Raw genomic sequence first — 26,813 nt, 5'->3', positions numbered from 1 at the left:
CGAAGAGAAGAGAATTTCTGTTTGTTTCTTTTTCTAAACAAGCTCAATGATTGGAGATTGCGAAAGGAAAGCCAAAGATAGCAACATACACCAACCACTATGGGACGCGTTTCGTCTTTGGTTAGAAGATTTTTCAACCATATTAGGTGTGATGGTAAGGGCCGTGAGTTGGTATGTTGTATTTGAATCGCATTAATTGCAAAAACGCATCTATGATACAATTACCACATTAACCACGCTCGACAACCCTGTCTATTAGCTGTACTTTTTCCCAATGCATGTATTTTTGTGTAATAACAGACTTTTTTCTGTGGCAATTACACTTCTTTCGCACTACACATGATTTTGTGCAACTGTTGGAAGTTGTATCGATGGCTTCGAACGCCAAACAACGGCAACTGCTTTCGCTGTTGCTCCCTGTGCCCAGGTTCGAATATCGGCAGGGATCTGCCGAATTTTTTTCATTTTTCAAGTTTTTGCCTGTTAGGGCGGGCGATCATTTAATTTTAAAATTTGTGTTTGTTTCTCTTTCGAGACGAGCTCAATGAACGGAGATTGCAAATGGAAAAGGAAAACTAAGAACTTAGAAGACTTTTCAACCATATTAGAAATTCTTTGGAGAATTTAGGTTAGGTTAGTTTAGGTTGAAAGGAGGGTGTGGATATTAATCCGCCCCATGCCACTATGGAAATGACCTAAGCCAGTAAGCGATTTGTTTTGCGCTCTAAATACTAAAAAAAATAACATGGACACTAAGACAATTTTAGGTCCATTGTGATGCGACAGACCAAGGCTTCTGGTGGGAATAGAACCCACGACCTGGTAATCCAAGCACCGGGTTACCAGTGTAGGGGTCGGGATTACCAACTCGGCTACCGGAGCGCCCCCTACACCACTCCCCTACCTCACTCATTCCGTGATCGGCCGGATCTCCGCCTGCAGGACCGTATTATGGTCAGGCAGTCTAAAACAGATCTCAGTTACCGGGTTCTCAATGTAGACCCCCAGGCCCACTCTGTCCTCTAGCTTTGATCCATCCGTGTAACATGATCTTCCAGATGGCAATACTAGGGGTCCGTCAATCTAGAAGTGCGCCGCTGGCAGCACTGCCTTGCAGGTTTCCTATCGTCGCCTCGATTATACCGCCATCACCCATCGCCTTAAGTCACATTGCCGCAGTTGCTACCTCACACTTAATCTGTGTGTCAATGGTCGGATATCTAGGATAGTCTCCAATGCCCTAGTGGGCGTGAAGAGAATTTAGGGAGATTGTAGATTTATTTTTTCAACCATGTAATCGCAGCCATTCGGCTCATTTATAAAGAAGGATTGGAAGGCATATGGGCTCTCTAAGAATCCCAGCATTTCCTGCTGGCCGAAAAGGCAAGATGAGTCTTCCACCGGGAATAGCCAAGAGGAACTTCTGATATAGAACCATTTCCAGGTAGACAGGAGGAGATCGACGAGTAGCGACATTGTCATCGGGGACCACAGCTTGAACCGATCCCAACACATTTACAAGAACCCCTTGTAATTACTCATCCAGGGCTAGGATTCTAGGATATGTTAAGAGCTCAGGGTAGTATTTATCTTCAAGACGATAAAAAATCAATCAATGCAGTATTTTTACTCCAAACACTGGAAAGACTAATCGACTGAAAGTTAGGAAGGAACTGACACAGCCGAACTTGTGGAGCACAACACACACACCTTAAGGGTAGGATTCCCAGAACTCTCTAGCCTACAGCTACCGGTCAGAACGGTCAAACTTTTCGCTTTCATAATACACTGTGCATTAGTCACGACGGTGGCGCATCACGGGGAATCACGCATAATTTTTATTATAGAAGTTCTAATGAAGATGAAGAGATCATGCACTTGTTTGGCTATTGTCCGGATATTTGGTGTCGCAGTGCCTCACCGATTTTTCTCCTATCTTGGTATGGTAAACGTATCTCTGAAAGGTATTCATAGAAAATACGAGCAGGTTTGACAGTTATTTTATGCACCGGACGATCACGCAGAGCAACCTCTTAGCATACATCGAGTAAACACTTATGCAAGTATGGACTAATCTTCCTCTTTGGGCGTATCGGGTTATTCCCCTATCATATTTCTTTCTTACTTCCCCTCATGTAAAGGTCAAATTTATGAACTTAGTATTTTCTTTTCATCTAAACTTCTCATCGCAGGGGCATGACAATGGCCAAAACTAGACTTTATGTGGGACTATTGATCTAATTTAAACAAGAATTTAAATTGATATTAATAAGGCTTAGGCTACAATCATTATTTTATTTGAAGAATATAAATGTTATTTAGGCAACTTTCCCATCATTCTTAGCTGCATTTGCTGGGCCTGCAACATCTTTTGATTTTGCAAGTGCTGTTGGGGCCCACCTTGATTCATTTGTCCAAGTTGGCCCATGGCACCACCTGGCATATTTGGTATCATTCCTGGTCGTTGTTGCGGACCTCCCATTCCACCCATGGGGCCCGATGAACCAGATGGTCCGGGCAATCCTCCTGCTGCTACATCACCCAGGCCCGCGGCGATTCCGCCAGGTCCCACTGGCCTATTAAGTATGGCTGGATTTTGTTGAATATCTGACAAACAACCTTTCCATTCTTCCAAACGGCTATAGTGTTTGTTTAGCAAAGTTTCTTTTCTCTGTATTTCAATGCGCAAATCTTGATTCTCATCTTTAATCAGTTGATCGGGCTTAAGTGTCGAAACCAGGAAGCGCTTTTGCAAAAAGAAAGCTTCCATCTGACGGGCCACATCTATGAATCGATTTGTTGTCTTTTGAACTTCCAACTCCACTTCCTCTTTGTTGGTGCCGGTATTAGCCTCCAGTTTTGTAAGGGAAAGCAAACAATTTTGAAAAGCTTCCTCGAATTCATCCATTAAATTGCCGTTAACATTTGATGAAGATGCCATTTTTAAACTATGTGGCCAATAGTACCGTCAAAAGGAGAGCCAAGGCAAAAACTACACCGTACGTTGCAAATTGCAACAGAAAAAAAGTATAAATTTATTTTTTAGCAATGTTTGTATTTCTCACAGACCAAAGCAATGTTGCCACATTGTTTTAGAACACACATTCAAACATGGCCCTAATAGTTAACTTACAGTAGAAACGCCCGTCACATTCCTGTCCGATGCCAAAGTACATCAATATAAGGTAGGGTAATGCAGTCAGCTGTGTATAATTTTTTCAGTTTGTAATTGTCAAATAGTTGCAAAAAAAGGAACTCACTCATAAAAATGACTTTTGATAAAACCTTATGATAAAAAATTTAAGAAATTTTGACACTATTTTCCTGGCTGCCATCGGATTGTGATGAAAGGCAAAATGAAAATAAGAACACACCAGACAGGCTGTTCAGCCATCGGCATAACTCTCAGTTTTGCTCCTGGCCTGTGAGCCTTGGCACTCTCGGGATGCTCAATAAATTGAATTCTTCCGGGGTTCGAGAGTGACTAACCATTAGACCACATTTTGTCTAATCGATACCTTAGTTACATTGCTCCCTATTTATTTCCGGATTCAGCTCGCTGATTCGCTCGTCTGAGAGTACCATTGCCTGCACCGAGAAATTGGGCCGCACTTGGGGTATTCGATTGGCTGGTATAAAGCGAGTGCTTAGGGAAACTAGCACATTTGAGGAGGGTGTTAGCTCACTGAAGTGGCGATTGGTGAACTCTCTAAATCAGACCCAATCAGCCTTCTTCTGGTTAATAAACGTCCGGCGCTTGTAGGTTTTGAAATTGTGTGGTCGGTTGATAGTGAGTATTATGGGGAGGTGATCCCAAAGAAATGACGTCTTGCCGGGATATGTCATTCAGTAGATCAGGGGATGCAATGGAAATGTCTGGCTAGCCGCTGCACCTTCTCGTAATCCATGTGGGGGCATCCTCATTCAACGTGCAAAACGTAGTCTTCAATCTGCTATGCCAATGCCAAAGCTTTGCCCCGCTGGTCGTTACCTAGAGAAAATGTCATGAAACGTGTTACTCATTAGTATCTTGGAACAAGGCAGTAGGCCACTAATGTCGGGCCTGTAAACTAGGTCATTAACTTGGTTACAACTACCAAACGGCGGTATATACACGTTGTATACCCCTCTCTTGGAAGTACCAGACCTGACTGCTATCCCCTTACATTCCATGTAGGGGTAACAAGCGCCAGGCGCAGGCGAGATGGATATATACTGGACAGAATTGTGTATTAAGAAGGCCAATCCCCCACCTCCATTCCTTGAGCGATCCTTACCGTGACAACTGTGCAGGTGTTCGTCGGCTAGTATTTTGTCGATCGTGCCTCGGTGACCATTGCAAGAAAGATACATTTCCCGTCGCTGGTCCGGGAATATAGAGACTGGTATGCTGCTATTGTGTATATTGCCGCACGAGAGAAGTCGGAGAAGTCATTCAGTCCGACGAAGAAGACGCCTGAACGCTGAACCTCACGATCTAGATCATGTAGATCTACCTTAAGGCTTCTCTGCGATGACAGCCCAAAAGGTATTGCTTCGACAACATGTAGTTTTGTCTTTGCACTAGTAGGATCTTTGTCTCCTGATGGTGGTGTTCCACATAAGAACTAAGGAGACATCCCGTCGATGTTCAGGGGGCGACATTCTGACTATTATTCCACTGAGTGTCACAAAGCTGACGAGACCACACTGGCGCTTCATAACTTACCACAGACCGGCCAATTGCTTTGTATGAGGTCAACGAGGTTTCTCTGTTGTTTTTGTAGCCACATTTTCATGTGGAGTCCTCGTCAAGCTCCCGTAGGTGAACAATCTCGTTCCGGTCCAAAGGACCGATCGCCGCGGGAACAGGGTGGACATTACTCATACCGAGCATCATAGGCACTCAGTATTTATGCATGAGCCTGTGCCGCCCGGCCTCTCACTGAGACTCTCCGCGACTGCCGTTGCAGTTCCACCGTATGCAGTATTCCACTATCCGCAACCTGTGGATGCTAAGCTTCTCATGACAACAATGAACACCACACAAATTAAAGTTTAAAGCTCCAGTCTGCGTGGTGCTCACAGCTATCCCGTGCTGCACCTCAAGTGCTGCCGGCAAGTGACTTGAGGACCTTGTTTCTACTTTTGACTTTATCGCAAATTGCTGTGGCATCTGGGGAGAATGTGTAAGAGCTGCCAAATGCGAGGCCAGATATTTTGGGACACTTGATGGTCGACATCCTTTCTCTATCGACCATCGCAGTCAGCTCGGTATTCATCTCACGCGTATTTGTAGGGCACAATGTGCCTGAAGATTTGGTGTTGATTGATTTGATTTTACCAGAAATGTAAGGAGAAGGTAATCATGGATGTGCCACTCTCATGACGAAAACACGACGGCCGATGAAGGGTTCCATGAATTGGCTGCCAAGAGATTGTAGGACCATATGAGACAATCGCAAACAGATCCCAGCCCTTGGGTTCTCAATGTAGACCACCTCCAGGTCCACTCTGTCCTCTAGCTTTGATGCATCTGTGTAGCATGAACTTCTAGATGGCTATACTAGAGTTCCGTGAATCTGTCAAGACTGTACCGCTGGCAGTAGTGCTTCGCACTCGACCTCAAGTGTCGTCTCAGGTATCCGTTACTAAACCTCTACCATTTCTATCAGGTTTTCGTCGTCGTCGTCGTCGCCTACTACGAGGCGCAGATTATCTTCTTTTTATATCCTCCACCATAGGATGAGGGTATACTAATTTCATAAAGTATATATATTCTTGATCGTCATGTCATTTTAAGTCGATGTAGCCATGTCCGTCCGTCCGTCTGTCTGTCGAAAACACGCTAACTTTCGAGGGAGTAAAGCTATCCGCTTAAAATTTTGCACAAATACTTTTTATTAGTGTAGGTCGGTTGGGATTGTAAATGTGCCAAATTAGTCCATGTTTTGATATAGCTGCCATACAAACCGATCTTGGGTCTTGACTTCTTCAGCTTTTAGAGGGCGCAATTCTCGTCCGATTTGACTGAAATTTTGCACGTAGTGTTTTGGTATCACTTCCAACAACTGTGCTAAGTATGGTTCAAGTCGTTCCATGTTTTGATATAACTGTCATATATACCGATCTTGGGTCTTGACTTCTTGAGCCTCTAGAGGGCGCAATTCTCGTCCGATATGACTGAAATTTCGCACGTAGTGTTTTGGTATTACTTCCAAAAGCTGTGCCAAGTATGGTTCAAATCGGTCCATGTTTTGATATAGCTGTTATTTAAACCGATCTTGGATCCTGACTTCTTGAGCCTCTAGAGGACGCAATTCTCGTCCGATTTGATTGAAATTTTCCACATAGTGTTTTGGTATCACTTCCAACAACTGTGCTAAGTGTGAATCAAATCGGTTCATAATCTGGTATAGCTGTCATATAAACCGATCTTGAATCCTGACTTCTTGAGCCAATAGAGGGCGCAATTCTCATACGATTTGTCTGAACTTTTCCATGAAGTTGTTTGTTTTGACTTCCAACAACTGTGCCAAATATGGTCAATATCGTTTTTTAACCTAATATAACTGCCATATATACCGATCTTGGGTCTTGACTTCTTGAGCCAATAGAGGGCGCAATTCTCATCTGATTTGTCTGAAATTTTGCTGGATGTATTTTCTTATGACTTCCAATAATTGTGCTAAGTACGAAGCAAATCGGCACATAACCATGATATAGCTGCCATATAAACCGATCTGGGATCTTGACTTCTTGAGCCTCTAGAGGGGGCAATTCTCAACCGATTTGAAGGAAATTTTGTACAACGACTTCTCTCATGACCTTCTGTCTGTCCATGTCTGATATGGTCTGAATCGATCAATAGCTTGATACAGCTCCCATATAAATCGATCTCCCGATTTTCCTTCTTGAGCCCCTACAAGGCGCAATTCTTATCCGAATGAACTGAAATATTACACAACGACTTCTACAATGTTCAGCATTCATTTAAGGTCCGAATCGGACTATAACTTGATATAGCTCCAATAGCATAACGGTTCTTATTCAATATTCTTTGTTTGCCTAAAAAGAGATACCGCGCATAGAACTCGACAAAAGCGATCCATGGTGGAAGGTATATAAGATTCGGCTCGGCCGAACTTGGCACGCTCTTACTTGTTCAGATTACACCCCTCCAATGAAAATCCATACATGTCATACATATCATTTAAATAATTTTTATTACTAAATTAATCCTGGTGTCGCATATTAAGGGGGATTTCCGTTTATTATTTTTTGTTTTGCTTTGTGAGTGTGTTTGATTTAATTTATTTTTTTGTTTTAATTTATTATAAGTATGTATATGTGTTGTTGTTACGGCTTACTTTTGTGATATCAATGTGTTTTTTTTTATGTATAATATGTATGGTGTTGCTTGTTATGCATGTTTGTAACTTAGTTGCTTAGGAGTGAAATAAATCAACACTTCTGCATTATCCCTTTCAAAGGATATCGTGTTATGCATTTTCCTTTTTAATTGGGGGGGATGTTTCAATAGTCATTATTACATAGTTCCTTTGCTTGTTTCTTTTAAAAACACGAAATTAAAATAATATTTTAATTTAAAGAGTTTTCCTCTTTTTTTAATAAAGTTGCTTGTAATCATATATGTATAAACAAAATATTATATATATATATAATAGATATATATATATATATATATATATATAAAATAGATTAGCTTCTAACTTCAACTTAAACACTTGAATAATATTAAAAAGAAGTAGTTGGTATAGTATGAGTTTTTTTCTTTCTTATAATGAAGCATGGAAAAAATGGGAGGAAAAAAAGCTGAAAATTAATGGACGACAGTGGGATCATTTAATTTGAAATGGTGAGAAATAAAAAAACCAAAGAGAAATAAGTTTTATGCAGTAATTATAAAACCTCCAGGGACCTCTATCAAATTCAATTCGAACAAAAACATTCTAAAGCTTTCATTCCAGAAGTTTTAATAGTAAACCGACTTGGGGTTTAAAAACCAAACGATAATTGCGTGTACTATACGATTAAGGTAAATTGAAGAAAATAACTTAAAAGCTTGAAACGATAACACAGCCTTAATGATAGCGAAATAGTTATTTTGTAATCGGTTAAAAATACACAACCCCTTTCTAACCATTCCCATAATTTATTAGAAATTTTTTATATTTTAAAAACGTTTTTTTTTTGTAAAAACGAAAACAAAAATTCCCAACACAAAGAAATTTAAAAAAAATAAACTTTTATAAGCATTGATAAAAATATTAAAAAATGGGTTTCGAGTATATAAATTTTTTTGTTTGTACGTTTAGAAATATTTTTAATTCGAATTGAATTTCAAACAGGTTGTGGTCTCCATAATATATATAACATTAAAAAAAAGAACGAAATCACACATTGTGGGGAACATCCGTTTAACTTATAGGTATCTAGTGCAATTAATTGTGCTTTTTAGAAAATAATTAATTAAAAAAAAAAACTAAAATAAAAATAAACAAAAAGAAAAGCGCATTAAATAATAACCCTAGTCTACACAGTGTATTCCTTACGCTATCTTCTCTGCATGGTTAATGTATAGTAATGGTTGTGAGGGGTGGGGGCGTGGGGGGGAGGGGACGAAAACTAAAATTAATCGATTTCATAGACTTGATTTGGATCAAATCCACCACCGCCACCTGTAGCGCCTGGCTGTGCTGCCAGCGGAGCTGGTGGTGCCATGGCAGCTGGTGGTGCCATGGCAGCTGGTGGCGCCATAGGGGCTCCCATCATTGGTACAACACCCCCTGGGATTCCACCATTCACTGCTACTTGTTGTGGCGCTCCCGCCTGATAATAGCCTGCCGCCGAAGGATTTTGATTGACATACAGCAGAGGATTCATGTACATGCCACTGGGATGCACCAGTGTAGCATGCAGCGACAACAGATCCTTATACATAGAGGGATCCCCACTGTTCATTTGATTGTACAACAGATTCAAATATGTCGGCACCACCTGTATCACTTGATTCTGTGACATCTCGGGATGATCCTTGGCTATCTTCAAATTGAGCAGCTGCAGCAGAACATCAGAGCGGAAACCAAAGATCTTATTCGATGTTACACTGCCCGAACTGTTTCCGAATTGTCCATAGGCAGTGCGATCATATGACATGTATTGGGCCGTCTGTATGGTTCGTGTCTTTTCGGCTTCGTACTCGGACCATGCCGCTTTACGTTCTTCCGCACTGAGATTTTCGCTCTCCTCATTTTCCAACAACGAGTCGTGTTCATGATATTTAAACAGTAGGCTTTCGTGCTCTGTCAACAGTTCGGCAAATAGCCGATCCTTAGGCAATATGGGTATCTCTCTCGCAGTGCTGGGTGCCAACTCGTACGTATAGAGCTCTTGCAAATCCGATTGGTTGTAATGCCGTGAGATTTGCTGTTCATCAATAACACGTTTAGCTGTTGCCTGTTTAGCCACCTGACGTTCGTAGAGTTTTTGCTCCATGGTACCCATGGCTATTAATCGATATATGTAGCATGGTTTATCTTGGCCAAAACGATAAACACGGAAAATACTTTGTGTGTCGTGGGAAGGATTCCAAGAAACATCGAATATAACCACCCGATTGGCGGAGACCAAATTGATACCCAGACCACCTGCACGTGTAGAAATTAGGAAAAGACGCGCCCTCAAGTTGGTGGTGTCATTGAATTTCTTGCACATGGATTCACGGTGGTCCACCGAACACGATCCATCTAAACGGAAATAATCAGTGCCAGGTTTCCAAAAGCCGCGAAACTCACCAACGTCACCTGGTAAAAAGATAAAAAAGAACATTGAAGTTGAAATTAATTGGCTATAATCGATAAGGGTCTGTATTTTTTATGGATTGTAAACATTTTTTAAGCTTCAAATTTCGGAAATTTCGGGGTCTATCTAAAGCGATCCAAGTAAAGGAAAGAATGCCTATTCTTTGAATCCCAATCAGCGAACGTGTAAGATTAAAAAAAATGATATTTGAGAGTATAGTATGAATCTGACATCAAAATTTTTGACCAAGGCCCGAGGGGATGCCCCTTTCTCAAAAAAACACGGAGCGGACTTATATAGCAATAGAGACAATATGGGACTCAAGTTGTTGTTGTAGTAGTTTGTTGTGTTCTATCTTTCGTCTGCTTGATTCTGCTCAGAGTCAAGGCCCAGGAACTCTGCGACTAAGATGGGGTGCGTCCACAGGGATCTGGGTCTGGCCGGCCAGTTAAACAGGTGACCTGTATCGTGCGGTCCCTGGTTACAATCGGGACATACATCTTGCTCGTAGGCATTCATCCTTGCTCTGTAGGAGTTGAGGTGGCTGCATCTGCCGGAATGTAATTGAGCCAGAACTTCTATGGTTTGCTGGGGGAGGTCAATTTCTTCAGGTGCAATGGGAGGCGATCGTTCTCCAAGGACTGCATTCACCCGGCAGCCATTTACCACATCTGCTACCGTGTCTGCATGCATGTTGTCTAGACCTACTTGATATGCCGCTTGATCTAGAGGTTCTCTCTTGTAGCGCTGCACCTCACGCTCTAGATCATGTAGATCTACCGTGTCACAAAGCTGACGAGACCACACTGACGCTGTATAACTTTCCACAGACCTGCCAATTGCTTCGTACGTGGTCAACAAGGTTTCTTTGTCTGCACCCCAAGTGCTGCCAGCAAGTGACTTGAGGACCTTGTTTCTACTTTTGACTTTATCGCAAATTGCTGTGGCATGTGGGAAGAATGTGTAAGAGCTGCCAAATGTGACGCCAAGTATTTTGGGACACTTGATGGTTGGAATCATTTCTCCAACGACCACCACAGTCAGGTCAGTATTCACCTTACGCGTATTTGTAGTGAACAATGTGGCTGAAGATTTGGTGGCGGATATCTTCAGATTTCTTGCAGCGAAATATGAGGCAAGCTTCCCCACCTTGGGGAACTCCCTGTTTCACTCTACGGTGTTTCGACTTCTTATCCCTAAATTCCACAAATGACTGGCGACCACACAGATAATTCGCGACTCGGCGTTTCAGGCCTGGCTGGAGGGACGTGTTGGCGATGTCCTCAAATAATATGGCATGACTGACCGTGTCGAATGCCTTCGATAGGTCCAGTGCCACCAGGACCGTCCTATCACATGGCCTGGGCTGATTGAAGCCACGGCAAATGTGTACGGTGATAGCATGCAAAGCTGTTGTTGTGCTATGCAGTCTTCGAAATCCATATTGATGCTCGGCGAATGGAAATTATCCTACGAGGCTCGGGAGGAGTAATGCTTCAAGCGACTTTGCCACTGGTGAGAGAAGAGAGATCGGTCTGTACGACTCCCCCTTACTCGGGTCTCTTCCAGGATTCAGTAGCGGGATCACTCTGCCCATTTTCCAGACATCGGGAACTATAAGAGTGTCCAAACACAGGTTGAGGACAGTAGTAAGGTAATCAACTCCAGGTGAATCCAGATTCTTCAACATCAATGTAGAGATTCCGTCGGGGCCCAACGTATTAGATGATTTGGCGCCATGGATGACATTCGTAACTTCGCCCACGATAAATTGTGATTGCTGTTCATCGGCTCGGAGACCACGAATACGGCCAATGGCTCTCCTACTTGCCCTGTTACTCTCGGGATGCACAATAAATTGATCAGTCGCGGTCATTCGCGGTTATTTCGCCAAAAGTGACTGAGTCATCCTGCCATCCCATCTACCGGGGTTCGAGAGTGACTTAACAGTAGACCACAACTTGCCTACACGGGTACCTAAGTTACATTGCTCCAATTGTTCCAGCCACAAATTCCGCTTATGTTCGTTTACTACCCTGTTTATTTCCAGATTCAGCTCGCTGATTCTGGGGTTAGTGGGGTCCATACCACGAATTGCACTTTGGGTATTCCGTGGGGCAGGATATCAGGTCAGGATATTCAAGGAACGTTTAAAAAGTTTGGGGGCCGCTGTCACATTGTGACGCGGACGACGAAGCGGCTCACGAGCTAGGTGTCCAAGTGAAGCGGTTGGCAACTGCTTTTGCCTGGCGCTGTCTTTTAACCTAACCTAACCATTGTCAGAAACTCAGTGAAGACTCCGACCCTTAGACCCACCAGGGTCCAGGCCCTGGAAAAAGCAGAGTTCCACCAGGCCAGTGGGTTCCACCAGGCCTTTATCTGGGGTGCGCAGTGAATGTGAATGTAGAAGGGCATAAACTCGAGCATTGCATTCAAACCCTGCATCAGTTCCTTTGTTACAAGTAGTACCCATATCTAGCATCAATTCTAGCTCAGTAGGTATTATATTTGAACCAGAACTACTGTCATGTTTCCTCAAGTTTTTTCCACCAAAATAAGTGACAAAATCGACAAGGTTGAAATGTACAAGGCAATCGTCTTGCGTTGCATATCGTTGCTGATTCTCACCATATGGCAATTCTTCAACAAGCTAGTGCCACACGCGTCTTAGATACTGCCGAGAGAAAAGAAATTGGGTTGTACGATTGCTACCTATTTTCCAGACATCGGAAACTACATATAAGAGTGTACAACGACAAGTTAAAGTACTCGACTAGGGTACATTCAGATTCTACAGCTGCAGAGCAAAGATTCCATCGGGATACAACGTGTTCCAACACGTTGTTACTTGGCACTGCGTATGACGTTCGTTGCTTCTCTGTTGATGTTCAATAAGTTGTGTCACCTGGTCACCTCTGCAACGTAACCAAAAGTGACTAAGTTCCTGTCACCTTCTCTCGAGGTTGGATAATGTAAGAGATTGAGAGAGGACCTTAGCCAAATTCTAAAAGATCCAAAAAGGCAGCTTTCGAAGGCCCATCGTCTACACGGGAGCCGAGTTGGTAGTGTGTTCGGATTGCCAGTGCGGGGTCATGGATTCGGAGGGCTGGTCTGTCGCTACTGTGAGTTTTCTTAGAAAAAGTTTGCCCCTGTTCCTTAATGGAGGCTTCGAAAAAAGGCTGTCGTTCTAACCTTAGGAGGGCTGGTCTGTCGCTACTGTGAGTCTGCTTAGAAAAAGTTTGTCTCTGTTCCTTAATGGAGTATTCATGGGGAAATTTGAATTGGCTTCGAAAAAAAGGCTGGCATTCTAACCTTACTTTTCGAAGGCCCTTACATTCAAACAAGAAGTAAAATGTTTTTTTAACTCTCCGGCGGGTGAGATGGTCCCTGGGAACTTTTTTTTAAGGACCCTGGGACCTTTTTCAATGATTTCTAAAAATTAAAAAAAAATGCGTTTTCATATAAAATTCCATAGAAGAAGGACGAGGTCCCTGTGGATCTTGTATTTCGGCAACAGAAACGGATGACTTAACCGGAGGGTTAATAGAGGAACGTGTTAATATAAAAATTTGACACATATACTCTATATACTGTTACTGTACTAATAAAAGTTCATCCGATGATCAGTGATAATGGGAAATGGATAATACTCCTCTTTCCATCTGTTAAACCTAAACTTATTATGAACAAGACTGTCCCTGCTGCTTTGTAAAAAAAAGTAAAGTACAATATATATGTTTTTTAATATAATTTACCTTCATATTCATAGCTTCTTGTTTTGCTATCAATCAGTGACAGAAAGTGTTCTATGGTATCCAAACTTTGCAGGGATTGGGAAAATACTAACAACTTGTCGCCAATTGCTTCACATTGCTCCAATAGACGCATTAGTATTACCAATTTAGGGGAATGATTAATATTATTTAGCTCCTTGTCGGCTACAAAACGCTTCCACCACTCCGAGGGATCGTCTTGGGGCGGAGGCGGTTCCACTTCTTCAATATCGCTATCATCTTCACCATTGTTGCGACGATTACTTCTGGTTTTTACCACCTTCTTGGATACACCTTTGGCTTCGCCACTGCCAAAGGATTTGGTTGAATCCTCATCCGAACTGTCGGACGTCGAACCGGCTTCTTCTTCATCATTATCGTCGTCGCATATAAAATCATCGATGGAGTCGTTTTCATCTGCCAAAACCTTTTTACGTATAACCGAGTCGCTGTTGATGCGCATATTCATGGGATGCGTCCATATACGACGAAGTTCTTGGAAATCCTGAAACAACTTGGCTCCCTTGCCTTCCACATTCACTGAAAGATCTCGTTGATGTACCATATAATGCTCATAGAGCAATTGCTGGAGTGTCGAAAGGGTAGTGTACACCACATACTCATGTTTTGGGGGCAAATACGGTGCCAGCACCGAATAGTCTCGTCGTTGAATGCATCCCTCAAGCAATTTATGTAAGATATGTGAACGATGCTTCATCAGACGTATATCGCGATCAGTTGAATCCGTATATTGTCCATTGCTGATGGGATTCACAAATCGATTGAGATATTCCTTGTATGTACCCAACAGATTTGGTTTTATGAACTGAATCATGCAATAATCTGCAAAAAAAAATAATTTTAGTTAAATTTAAACAAATAAAAGTTATATATATTGCTCTGGTGAGCATATAAATATAAAAAAACGTCGATGGGTCGTAGAAACACACTGGTGCCTGGTTATACATCTGTTCCGTTTCAGGTTTGGGAAAAACACCGTACCCTGGTTCCGTTTCAGGATTGTGAAGAACACCGTACCCTCGTTCCGTTCATTTTGCCGAAACCGTAGCATTAGTCGGAGTCAGGGAACTGTATCCGGTGTATTACCATACATGGGCTGAGTTGTCCAGTATAATCATACTAAGGTACTATGCCTCGTATGAACTCTTATCTGAGGAACAATCGACCGCATCTCTAACGTGGCGTATTGCAGGGGACTGAAAATCCCACTGACTCGATCACAACAGAAAGGGAAGGCGTCGAAACCGACTAGTCATGCTTGGGTGGGTAATCCGGGGGAAGGACGGAGCTCAAAAGGCAGCTAGTCCACACCGTAAGTGTGGTTCCACTGCATTCCCAACTGCCCCTGGATGGGTAAGGAAACTCATCATGACAAGATCGCAAGATTCTTGTGAGGATGAACTACTGGCGGTCTCAGAAGACGAGGCTAATGCAATGGTGGAAATTCTGCCCCTGGATGGTTAAGGAAACTCATCATGACAAGATCGCACGATTCTTGTGAGAATGAACTCCTGGCGGACTCAGAAGACGAGGCTAATGCAATGGTTGAAATTCTGAATCCTGACTATGATCCGGATTTTGCAGATAAATCTCCACCATTGTAAGACCGCTTTGGCGGCACTAAAGGTCCTTCTCATGGCAGGAGGATTTGGTGGTGGTTGTTATCCAGGACCCATGAGTGTGTGCCAAAATGGTTTGTGCACTAAGAATTCTTGAATTTAAACTGCTAATAAGTCTTATAACTGGCTGGGTTCATTGTATATGACACCCGATTCAGAGATGCCGCCTTCATACCTTAAGTCGCTGGTTGAAGCTGCTTCTGCAGGAAAAAAGATTCTCATTGTGGGAAGTGATGCTAATGCACATAGCCAGATATGGGCACGGGATAACTAGCTTGGACCTCTGAGCTCCCATCTGTGTGGTTATCATAGTTATCGCGAGAAGCTTAGCTGAGAGCTACCGATCATTCCGATAGTTGAACTGCTCAAATACAAAAAACATGAAGTGAAGGTGGGTGGAGACTGCCCTGCACGAGGTTATGCATATAAAGAAGAACCCTTCGATGCCAAAACGTATACCCTGGCGATATGTATTGACATCGAGGGAGCTTTTAACAATGTGCGGACTGACACACTGATCCAATCCTTAGACCAGTACCGAGTGGACCCGGTCCTTAGGGACTGGATAAACCATATGCTAAGGAACAGGTGGATAAATTGCGGGTCCCATGACAAAAATATATAAAGGAGAAAGTGGCACAAGGCACACCACAGGGGGGAATTTTATCGACACTCCTATGGGTGACCACCATAAATGACCTATTACGGATGCTGGCTAAGGAGGGATTTGAATCCGTCTGCTACGCAGACGAAGTTATAATACTTCTAAGGGGTAAGGATCCAAATCCGACTGGGCTAGACCCAGAGGTCTCAATGTTAACCCAAAGATTGAAATATGCCTGTTTACGAGGAAGAAGAGGGTGGGCCAATTTAACGCACCATGTTTCCTCAATAAGATGATTTCGATTTCTGACAAGGTCAAATACTTAGGTGTGATCTTGGACAGGAAACTGAATTGGGAGTGTCACATTAAGGAGCGTACTGAGAAGGCTCCCAGATTTTGGACACTATGTAGACGGGCCGCAGGCTCGAAATGGGGCCCGTATCCGAGGATATCCACTGGCCCTACAGAAGCGTCATTAGACCAATACTTGCTTACGCCTCATTAGTTTGGTGGACTGCTATGGAGAAAAAGTGCAACATAAGGACCATACAATAGGTTCAGAAAACATGTTGTCTTGGCATATGTGGAGCGATGAGGACCACGCCCACTAGGGCACAGGACACTATTCTAGATATCCGACCCATTGACATCTTTATCAAATGCGAGGCAGCTACTACGGTTATGAGACTTAAGGCGATGGGAAAAGGGATTGAGGATGGGAGCAGCTCATACCATCGCGGTATAATCGAGGCGACGATAGGAAAGGAAGAGGTTTCCGGTCGGGTACCTGAGACGACATTTGGTCGAGTGCGAAATACTTCTGCCAGCGGCACAATCTTGGACTGACGGAACCCTAGTATTTGCCATGTGGAAGATCATGTTACACGGATGGATCAAAGCTAGAGCAAAGAGTGGGCCTGGGGGACTACAATGAGAACCCAGGGACTGAGATCTGTTTTAGACTGCCTGACCATAATACGGTCCTGCAGGCGGAGATCCGGACGATCACGGAATGCGTGAAGTGGTGTGGTGCCAACGCGAGGACGACAAGTGTGAACAAATTGCCATAAGGGCAATAACAACCAGGACGGTAAGGTCATGAACAGTCTTGCAGTGTAACGCCATCTCTGAGGATGGCAAAATCCACAACGTTTGGGTGCCGGGCCATATGGGAGTAAGGGGAAACGAAAGGGCAAACGATTTTGGGGTGAAAGCCAGAGGACTGCCGTCATTAAACTTGGTTAACCCGAAGCCTTTCGGGTCGACGCAACATTGTGGAACAGCGAAACGGACGGTAGAACGGCGAAAATCCTATGTTGGGATCCAGATCGTGAGAAGACGAGGCAACTACTGAGAGGAAGTAAGAAGGAGGTCAGTATAACTATTGGTATCATAACGGGACACATAGGACTACGAGCTGACTTATGTAAAATCGGTGCGGCAAGTGATAGCATGTATAGGGCATGAGGGGAAGATGATGAGACGTTGCAGCATTTCCTTTGTCATTGCCCGGCTTCCGCGTCTAAAAGACTCCGGTGGGGTCACAATACCAGACATGAACCAACTTAGGGGAGTGGTATTTAAAATAATTAAGGATTTTGTAAGTAGCACGGAATTCCTAACTTGAAATTTTCATTTTAGAGGTTACTTTGTAGTTCTTAGAGCGAACAACGAGCCGATTACTGGCTTAGGTGTATGTCCATAGTGGCATGGGGCGGATTAATATCCCTCCCTCTTTCTAACCTAACATATTTTTTTATTCTTTTTTTATTTTTTAATTTTTTTTATCATTTCTAATTTTTTTATTTCTTTTATTTTTTTTTATTTTTTATTTTTTTTTATTTTTTATTTATTTTTTTATTTTTTTTTTATTTTTTTTTATTTATTTTTTTTTTTTTTTAATTTTTTTTTATTTTTTTTTATTTTTTTTATTTTTTTTTATTTTTAATTGAATTTTTTTAGCCTAACAATAATTTTACTCCAATAAATCCAAAAAGAAAAATAACTCTGTTATGAAACACTTAATTTCATTCAATTATTTTCTCATTAATAGCCTAAAAGCTTTAAAAGTATATGACCAAAATTAAACGTACCTTATCAACCATGACATCAACTTTTCAAATACCCTTTATATAATACAGATCATGCCGTAGTATATACATTCAAATATATATATATATAGTATGAGTACATTGAAACGATGACAAACCCTAGGTATACATACGCTATACTTACATTCTTTGAGATTGTTCTGCAAAGGGGTACCGGTTAGAACTATGCGTCGTTTTGTGCGCATTCTTGTCACTGCTTTGCTAATCGATGTCTTTTCGTTTTTCAGCAAGTGACCCTCGTCACAAACGACCATATCTGGGCCGGGGTCAACTAGCGATTGCAGTACCTGTTCCCTTTGTTTCTTGCGAAGACCTTTTGCTTTCTCATTGGATAGAATGCGATACATGTCGTAGCCCAATATGCAAACGCCGCCCTCTTCAAACCATTCATTGAGTTTGAAGATTCGTGTATTCTTATCCTTGTATTTGGACATGTCGTAAATTTCAATGTTGCGCTTTCTCGTGAAGCTCATCCAATGTTTGAACTCTCGAGCCCAGTTGTTCAGTGTGCTGAGAGGGGAGATAATTAAAACACGCTCCACCCCGGTTTTAGTGCCATTGGCAAGCAGAGTGTGACTCAAAGTCACAATTTGCATGGTTTTGCCCAAACCCATGCAATGGGCAAGAATACAACCCGAACCAGGTTTCTCTTGAGCATCTTTGACAGTTTCGAAGCAGGCATCCCACATGAATTTAACGCCGGTCACCTGATGGGGCTTCAGTTTTTTCACAAGTCCTTTGTCGACTTCAAGCAAAGCCTTTTTGGTGTCAGCATCAAAGTCGAGAACAAGTTCGGTGACCTCAGCACTCTCAGGCTTCTCATAGATTTGATTGTAGATCTTTTGTCGTTCCTCTATGCGTTTGCGGCGTTCTTCCTCCTCTTTTGCAGCTTCTTTTGTGCTAACATTTAGATCATCGCTTTTGATGATTTTTCTTATGTCTTTGCGCTTAATTTTCTTTTTTTCATCATCATCCGAATCCCCACTGGAATTGCGGCGTATACGTTTCTTTTTCTTTCCCTTGGGATTGGCTTCAAAATCAGAATCGGAATTGTTAGAGTCCTCCTTCTTCTTATTGAACACACGTCGCTTGCGTGTAGGTATAATTTCGCTATCACTGCTATTTTGGCTGGCATTCTCCTCCTCATCATCATCCATATCGAGGCCATCGTAGTCATGGTCGGCTAAACGTTCATCGATATTGGCCGAACGCTTATAGCTAACATCTGAATCATCATCCGAAGTAATTTGACGTCGACGAGCTGAAGAAGTGGTGGGTTTTTCAAAACGTCCACCCCCATTCATTTTACGCTTGGATTTACTTTTGCCGAGGTTCTTAAAATCGGAGAGTTTAGAACGTTTGACACGAACCACACAACGTCTGATCGACGACGGCGAGGGGGGAGGGCCAGTGACTTTCGATTTGAGTCTGGATTTGGTTTTGACGGATTCCGATGAATGTTTTCTTGAAACTTGCTGTTTTAGGACAACCTCTTCTTCTGAGTCGGAATCTTGCTTTAATTTTTTGTTTTTGGTTTCCTTTTCTAAATCTGAAGAATTTTCAGCAGACTTATTCTTCGTAGTTCTTTTTAGCGGAGCGTCTTCTTCAGATTCCGATGACTTGGAGGCGCGCTTTCTCTTAGAACTTTTTAGTTTTGATACTTCTTCTGTCTCGTCCTCGGAGGTTACTTTACTATTTGATTTGTCACCTTTGGAGGTGGCTTTGATTCCACGCTCTTCTCGTACGTACTCGTTTGACGAATTCTCTTTTGAAGATTGAGATCTCTTGGATTCAGAACGTTTAGTTTTTTCCTTAGCTAATCTGTCGTTCCTCAATGCGGCCTTTCCACGCTTGCCTCTTGCAGACTCGTCGGAGGAATTCTCTTTTGAAGATCTTACGTCTTCGTCGTTCTCCTCCTCCTCCTCCTCTTCACTTTCTGACACTTTTTTAGATGCCTTCTCTTTCGATTTGTCCTTGCTTTTAGCTAGTTTAGAGTTTTGCTCTTTCGAATCTGAAGTTTTTTTGCCGGATTTATTTCTTAAAGCAACTCGTCTCTCCTCTTGTTCTTCTTCGGAATCAGAAGGATCTTTGTCAGAGTTGGACAATTCCTTAATGGGTTTCCTTTTCGTTGATCTGTTTGGTCGAACTGGCACTTCGTCCTCCGAGCCAGAACTTAAGGGCTTTTTAGATGCCTTATTTTTGGTAGTCTTTTTCTTACCAGCTTCCTCACCTTCCGAATCTGAAGACACTTTAATAGTTTTGCTATTGGAGAGCTCTCGCTTTTTGGACTTTTTCTTTTTCTCCGAATCAGATGATGAGGACAAAACAAGCTCCTCGTCCTCACCGCTATCGGACAATTCTATAAATGTAACTGGCTTTGATTTGCGTTTCAGCGCACTCCTACTATTATTATCACGACGAGTTGCAGCAATATTTTCCTTTTTGCCTGTTTGGACCGTTGTTGTAACAGCCGCTGTCTTAGGTGGTGGAGATTTGTCCTTGGGTGGCCGCTCAAGCAATTTCTCTAGAGGTACTATGCGTAATTTGAATCCTGTGGAATTATTTGAGGCTGGAGCAACGCGAAATTCTGTGGTACTAGAGTTCTCCTCTTTCGCTGTCTTTGTGTCTTCCTTCAAATCGTTCGCAGCATTGCTATCTTCTTTTGAGGTACTAGAGGTACTGGAGGAGGTGGTGTGTGGCGACGATGATTTATTAGACCTGGAATTTGTACTTGTATTGCTACCGTTTGTATTCTCATCCTCCAATACCTCTGTTAAGTCCTTCCGCACATTAATAAAGTTTTTGGATTTGGATTTTTCAGTGTCGGTAGAATTTTCTTTATCCTTTAAAGACTTTTTGCTTTCATTATTCGCATTGTGAGATTTAAGTCCAGTAACTGTTTTGTCTTTGCCCATTTAAATAATTATGGTATGAAAATATCCAGATTTGAAACAAAAATATCCTTGAAAATGAAATAAGGATAGCTGAAAGAAAGAAGAGAAACGAAAAAAATAAGGTAAGCAGTTATTAAATGTAGAATTCTTTTAGCTAAAAATTGGGTAGAATGGTAATGTGATGAAAAAATTTTCTGCCAAGTCGAACTAAACGTTCTCCTGCCATATATATATATCTGCTATCAAATACAATTGAACCAACTTATATCTAACGGGCTAAAATGAGGTATAATTTGATAAATGTAGTCTCAAATTTGTCTCGAATCGAATCTCGACTTTTTATGCCCATATATATTTTGTCATTCTGTTTGCAACACAGGGAAATATCCATTTCCGACCCTATAAAGTATATATATTCTTGATAAGCGTAAAAATCTAAGACGATCTAGACAAGTCCGTCCGTCTGTTTGCCTGTCTGTTGAAATCACGCTACAGTCTTTAAAAATAGAGATATTGGGCTGAAACTTTGCACAGATTCTTTTTTGCCCATAAGCATGTTAAGTTCGAGGATAGGTTATATCGGACTATATCTTGATATAGCCCCCATATAGATCGATCCTATAAAAGCCACATTTATTATACGATTTTGCTCACATTTGGGACAGTGAGTTGTGCTAGGCCCCTCGACATCCTTCTCCAATTTGGCCCTGAATGGTCCAGATGTTGATATAGCTGCCATATAGACCGATCTTTCGATTTAAGGTTTTGGGCCCATAAAAGGCACATTTATTATCCGATCTCGACGAAATTTAGGACAGTAAGTTATTTTAGGCCCATCGACATCCTTCTGCAATTTGGCGCAGATCGGTCCAGACTTGGATATATCTACCATATAGACCGATCTCTCGATTAAGGTCTTGGGTTCTTAAAAGACGCATTTATTGACTTTTCGACATGTTTGGCGTATTTGGTTCAGATGGGTTTATTTTTGGATATAGCTACCAAAAAGACCAATATTTTGTTCTACAAAATTGAACAATGGCTTGTAGTTATTAGACCACACAATGTCCGTGCGAAATTTGGTCCAATTCGGACCATATTTCGATATAGCTGCTATGGGGGCATAGATTATGCATTTTTCATCGGATTATGACGAAAGGTGTTTACATATATACCCGAGGTGGTGGGTATCCAAAGTTCGGCCCGGCCAAACTTTGTTTTTTTTTACATGTTTTTTACTAGCCATAATCTTTCGGAATAAGATGAAAACCAACTGGACACAATTCGAAAGACTAGAAAGACAGAGCAAGACTTATGCAAAATACCTTAATTTGTCCAACCATACAAGACATTGACGACAATGTCAACAGGATTACGACTGCAGTAGTGGGGTCTTTGGAAGATAGATGTCCTCTCCGAGAAAGGAAATCAGCCCGATAAAAACTGGATGATAGGGAAGATCCAGGAAGCTTTTCTGTGACCACGTCGATAGCGTCAATGACATCGCCAAGATGAAAAGGTTTCTCTTAAACCCCATGTCCAAACGGAAGTGTTTGTAGACGACATGGGAGTGAGAGCAGAGACAACGGTGGACACGATGAGTCTTTTAATGTCGATGTTTTTGTACGAAGCTTTTTCAACAACTGCCATATATTTTTCCCAAAAATTAAAATGATTTAAAATGTTTAAATGTTTGTTTATGTAAGCAAAACGGATTTTTCCCCAGATTTTTTTGCCTGCTAGGGCGAAGATCCTTTTTATTTTTTACAATTTTTTTTTGTTTCTCTTTCGAGACGAGCTTAATCATCGAATATTGTTTCTGCAATGGAGAAGGAAAGCCAAAGATCACCACAGATACCAATTACTATGAGATTGAAATCCACAATCGATGAGATTGTGGATTTCATGAGTCGAAAAGATATATTGTTCGCAGCGATCCAGTAGACAAAGCTGACCAACACCTGCAGATTGCACAGTTGTCACGTATACAATGTGCTACGTAAGGATCGCTCAAGGAATGGAGGTGGGGGATTGGACTTCGTGATAAACCATTCCGCGCAATATAGACCCATCTCGACTGCGTCTGGCGCTAGTGACCTCAACATGGAGTGCAGTAAGGTCCGGTGCTGCCGAGATGGAGTTATACAACGTGTACATACCGCCGATTGATAGATGTGTCCAGGTTAAAAGCCAAGCTTACAACCACGACATAAGTGGGCTACTATCTGGCCATAATCGTCTGGTTCTAGGGGACTTCAATGCGCATCACACTTCATGGCATTCTCCCCTAGGTAACGACCAGCGTGGTGTAGCGTGATGGGATTCGTGGTATGGACCCATCTAACCCCAGAGTCAGCGAGCTGAATTTAGAAATAAACAGGGTAGTCAACGAACATAAGCGGAATTTGTGGCTGGAACACTTGGAGCAATGTAACTTAAGCACCGGTGTAGGCAAGCTGTGGTCTACTGTTAAGTCACTCTCGAACCCCGGTGGATGGGATGGCAGGATAACTCAGTCAACATGGATTTTGAAGACTGCATAGCACAACAACAGCTTTGCATGCCATCACAGCACACATTTGCCGCGGCTTCAATCAGCCCAGGCCATGTGATAGGACGGTCCTCGTGGCACTGGACCTATCGAAGGCATTCTACACGGTCATCCATGCCAAACTATTTGAGGACATTGCCAACACGTTCCTCCAGCCAGGCCTGAAACGCTGGGACATTGCCAACACGTTCCTCCAGCCAGGCCTGAAACGCTGGGTCGCGAATTATCTGTGTGGTCACCAGTCATTTGTGGAATTTGAGGATAACAGGGAGTGAAACAAGGAGTTCCCCAAGGTGGGGTAATATCTCCGGCACTGTTTAACCTCTACCTATCCTCCATTCCACTCCCTCCAGGCGACATAGAGATCGTATCATATGCGGACGATTGTACGATCATGGCATCTGGCCCTCCAACCATTGTTGACATCTGCGATAGGTTGAACTTCTACCTCAACGAACTTGCCTCATATTTCGCTGCGAGAAATCTGAAGATATCTGCCACCAAATCTTCAGCCACATTGTTCACTACAAATACGCGTGAGGTGAATACTGAGCTGACTATGATGGTCGATTGAGAAATGATTCCGACCATCAAGTGTCCCAAAATACTTGGCGTCACATTTGACAGCTCTTACACATTCTCTCCACATGCCACAGCAATTTGCTATAAAGTCAAAAGTAGAAACAAGGTCCTCACTTGCCGACAGCACTTGGGGCCCAAACCATGTTGACCACCTACAAAGCAATTGGCTGGTATGTGGTAAGCTCTGTGACACGCAGTGGAATAATATTCAGATCTGTCAGAATGTCACCCTCCGAACTGCGACGGGCTGTCTCCTCAGTTCTCATGAGGACCACCTCCATCAGTAGACAAAGATCCTACCAGTGCGAAGACATAACAACATACTGTCTGTTATCGCAGAGACCATCCAAATCATCATCTTGAGGATAGATATCCACCACCCAGAAGCCTTAAGGTAGATCTACATGATCTAGAGCGTGAGGTTCAGCGCTACAAGAGAGAACCTCTATATCAAGCGGCATATCAAGCAGGTCTAGACAACATTCATGCAGACACGGCAGCAGATCCGGCAAATGGCTACCGGCTGAATGTAGTCCTTGCAGAACGACCGCCTCCCATTGCACCTGAAGAAGTTGACCTTCCCCGGCAAACCAGAGTAGTTCTGGCTCAATTACGTTCCGGCAGATACAGCCGCCTCAACTCCTACAGAGCACTGTACACTGAGGCGGCAGCCCTTACCGATGGAGAACTCCATCGGGTCAATCCGATACGTACAACCGGCTGCCATGGGATTGCGAGAAGGATTGATGCCGACGTGCAAGATGTACGTCCCGACTGTAACCAGACACCGCACGATACACGTCACTCGTTTAACTGCCCAGCCAGACCCACCCGACTCAGACCCAGATCTCTGTGGACGCACCCCATCTTAGTCGCAGAGTTCCTGGGTCTTGACACTCAACAGAATTAAGCAGACGAAAAATAGAACACAACAAACTGCTACAACAACACATTTGAGTAACAACAGTTTTTTGCATCCCCAAGATTTTTGCTTCATATAGTCAAAGATTAATAACTCGAACAAACAGAAGAATAAAGTTAGCATAGTTCCACCCATACTACATTGCCGGGTGTCAAAAAGTTAAAAAGGGTCAAAACGTTACTGCAAAAATTAGTGCTGTTACGTTCATCTCTGAAATGTGCAAACATTAAAAAAAACAGATGATTATTAGCGTTAAGATTTTGGGAACATCAATGAAATAAACCCCCTGTTTCAAAATGCAGATGAAGATTGTACAAAAATATGCACACACACTCAAACATTAGACTAACATTTAATGCCGGTACCAAGTTTGTGTTTCACATTGAAAACCCTTTTCATGACTACTTTTTTAGATAAATGTTGTAACAAAAAAAATGCTGATGTTATTCATTGGAACATTCCTTTGATGTTAATAACTATGCCTATCATAAAGACTGTTGCCTCAGATTTTAATTGTGAAACTCAACCAACCTTATTTGAAACAAAAATGTAAATCACAGTTACATGTTTTCCCCCCTAACTCTCATTACAGATGCATACCAATAGTTCTGCAGTCAATTAAAAAAGTTCGTTGGGTTGTTCTATTAGTTATGTGTAGCGTACGAACTATATAGAATATGCCTGAGCTTTGATATGTAACAAACAAAACAAAAAAAATTAAGAAGTACACAAAAAAGATAGTTTCGTCTCACCTTTCGTAGTTTTCTCCTACTTCCAATTACATACGTACAATTTTTCTAATTATACCAGATAACTTTGTAGTTCACGGCGTAAGATGTCTTTATTCGTGGTGGTAGGAAAAAGGCCGCGGTGCCTCAGTTTTTTTTTCCTCAAATGAAAAAAACGAAGACTTCTAAGATTTTAGATCTGTATAAGGTCGGCAATTTTTTTTTGCAATTTGCTTTTCACTATTGGAGAAATGCTGTGCTGTTAACTGCCAAATATATTGATGGATTGTTAGTTACTATGTCTCGCTGATTCCTGTGAATGCAGTAATTCTGCTCGTTTTCGTATGTGTATTTGTTTATAACTTATATTATTGCAAATTATACATTTTACAAGAACAGAACGCCGCTAAACAATCACAGTTTCAGTATAGAGAGAGATGTGTTCATTATGCACAGAGTTGTATCAAATGTCAGTCAACTAGGAAATCTATCAAAGCGTTTTTTGTGCAAATTGAATAGCGGAAATTAGTGTAACAAACGTAATGTTTAAACACGTGATGACACCAAATCTTCATTTGGTCTAAATTTTACGACTCAAAATGAAAACAAATGTCGTTCGCAATTAGATATGCTGATTTCATTCAGTAGAATATTTGTTATAAACTTTTAATAAGTTTATTGCGGCATTAATACCATGTCTACATTGACTCGTTTTGCTTTTTTAACCGTTCACACCAATTGACATGTTTGGAAATTGCACTTTTTCACACTCCAACCTATGGTGAAACAATTAAAGATGGTCTCATTAGTACAACAACCATATGGTGCAATCCGCCATCAAGCTGATCGACGTTTTGTCAACATACACAAAAAAATTTGTGTGCATGTGTGTATGCATGTGCAGAGAAAATGCGAGAAAGAAGATAACGAAACAGACAATGCATATAAAAATCTGTCATCTTAATACCGTCAAACCTGGTCGGCTGTTTGCAGTTGTTCGCGTGAGATCACCTTATTAAATCCGCCTTGTAAAACGTATACAAATGATGCGGGCAATGGTGTTAAGTGTTGCCACTTTGATCTTTTTTTGCCATTTTCCTCACTATAAGCAGAGTACTACTTTTCCGCCTATTTTTAGCCAACGTTTCGCAGACGTTTTTTATATGGAGTTTGACAGAATTTCGCTTGAAAAGCTGAACAGAAT

At 42.1% G+C, this 26,813-nt stretch overlaps 2 protein-coding genes across 2 annotated transcripts; both read right to left on the bottom strand.

Moving 5' to 3' along the window:
• Positions 1-2,259: 2,259 nt before the first annotated feature.
• Positions 2,260-3,098, bottom strand: LOC106086106 (mediator of RNA polymerase II transcription subunit 28). The gene has a single exon (XM_013250633.2). The coding sequence runs from the start codon at positions 2,939-2,941 to the stop codon at positions 2,315-2,317; it is 627 nt and encodes a 208-aa protein (XP_013106087.1). The 5' UTR covers positions 2,942-3,098; the 3' UTR covers positions 2,260-2,314.
• Positions 3,099-8,315: 5,217 nt separating this feature from the next.
• LOC106086111 (transcriptional regulator ATRX homolog) lies at positions 8,316-26,043 on the bottom strand. Its single transcript, XM_013250644.2, has 4 exons — positions 25,634-26,043; positions 18,057-20,916; positions 13,560-14,420; positions 8,316-9,806 (listed from the first exon to the last, which is right to left on the bottom strand). Exons 2-4 carry the CDS (start codon positions 20,845-20,847, stop codon positions 8,635-8,637), a joined length of 4,824 nt encoding a protein of 1,607 aa, XP_013106098.2. The 5' UTR covers positions 20,848-20,916; positions 25,634-26,043; the 3' UTR covers positions 8,316-8,634.
• Positions 26,044-26,813: the final 770 nt, after the last annotated feature.

Source organism: Stomoxys calcitrans, chromosome 2 (assembly GCF_963082655.1).
Source record: "Stomoxys calcitrans chromosome 2, idStoCalc2.1, whole genome shotgun sequence".
Classification (NCBI taxonomy): Eukaryota; Metazoa; Arthropoda; class Insecta; order Diptera; family Muscidae; genus Stomoxys; species Stomoxys calcitrans.
This window is presented reverse-complemented; position numbering and strand designations above follow the sequence as displayed.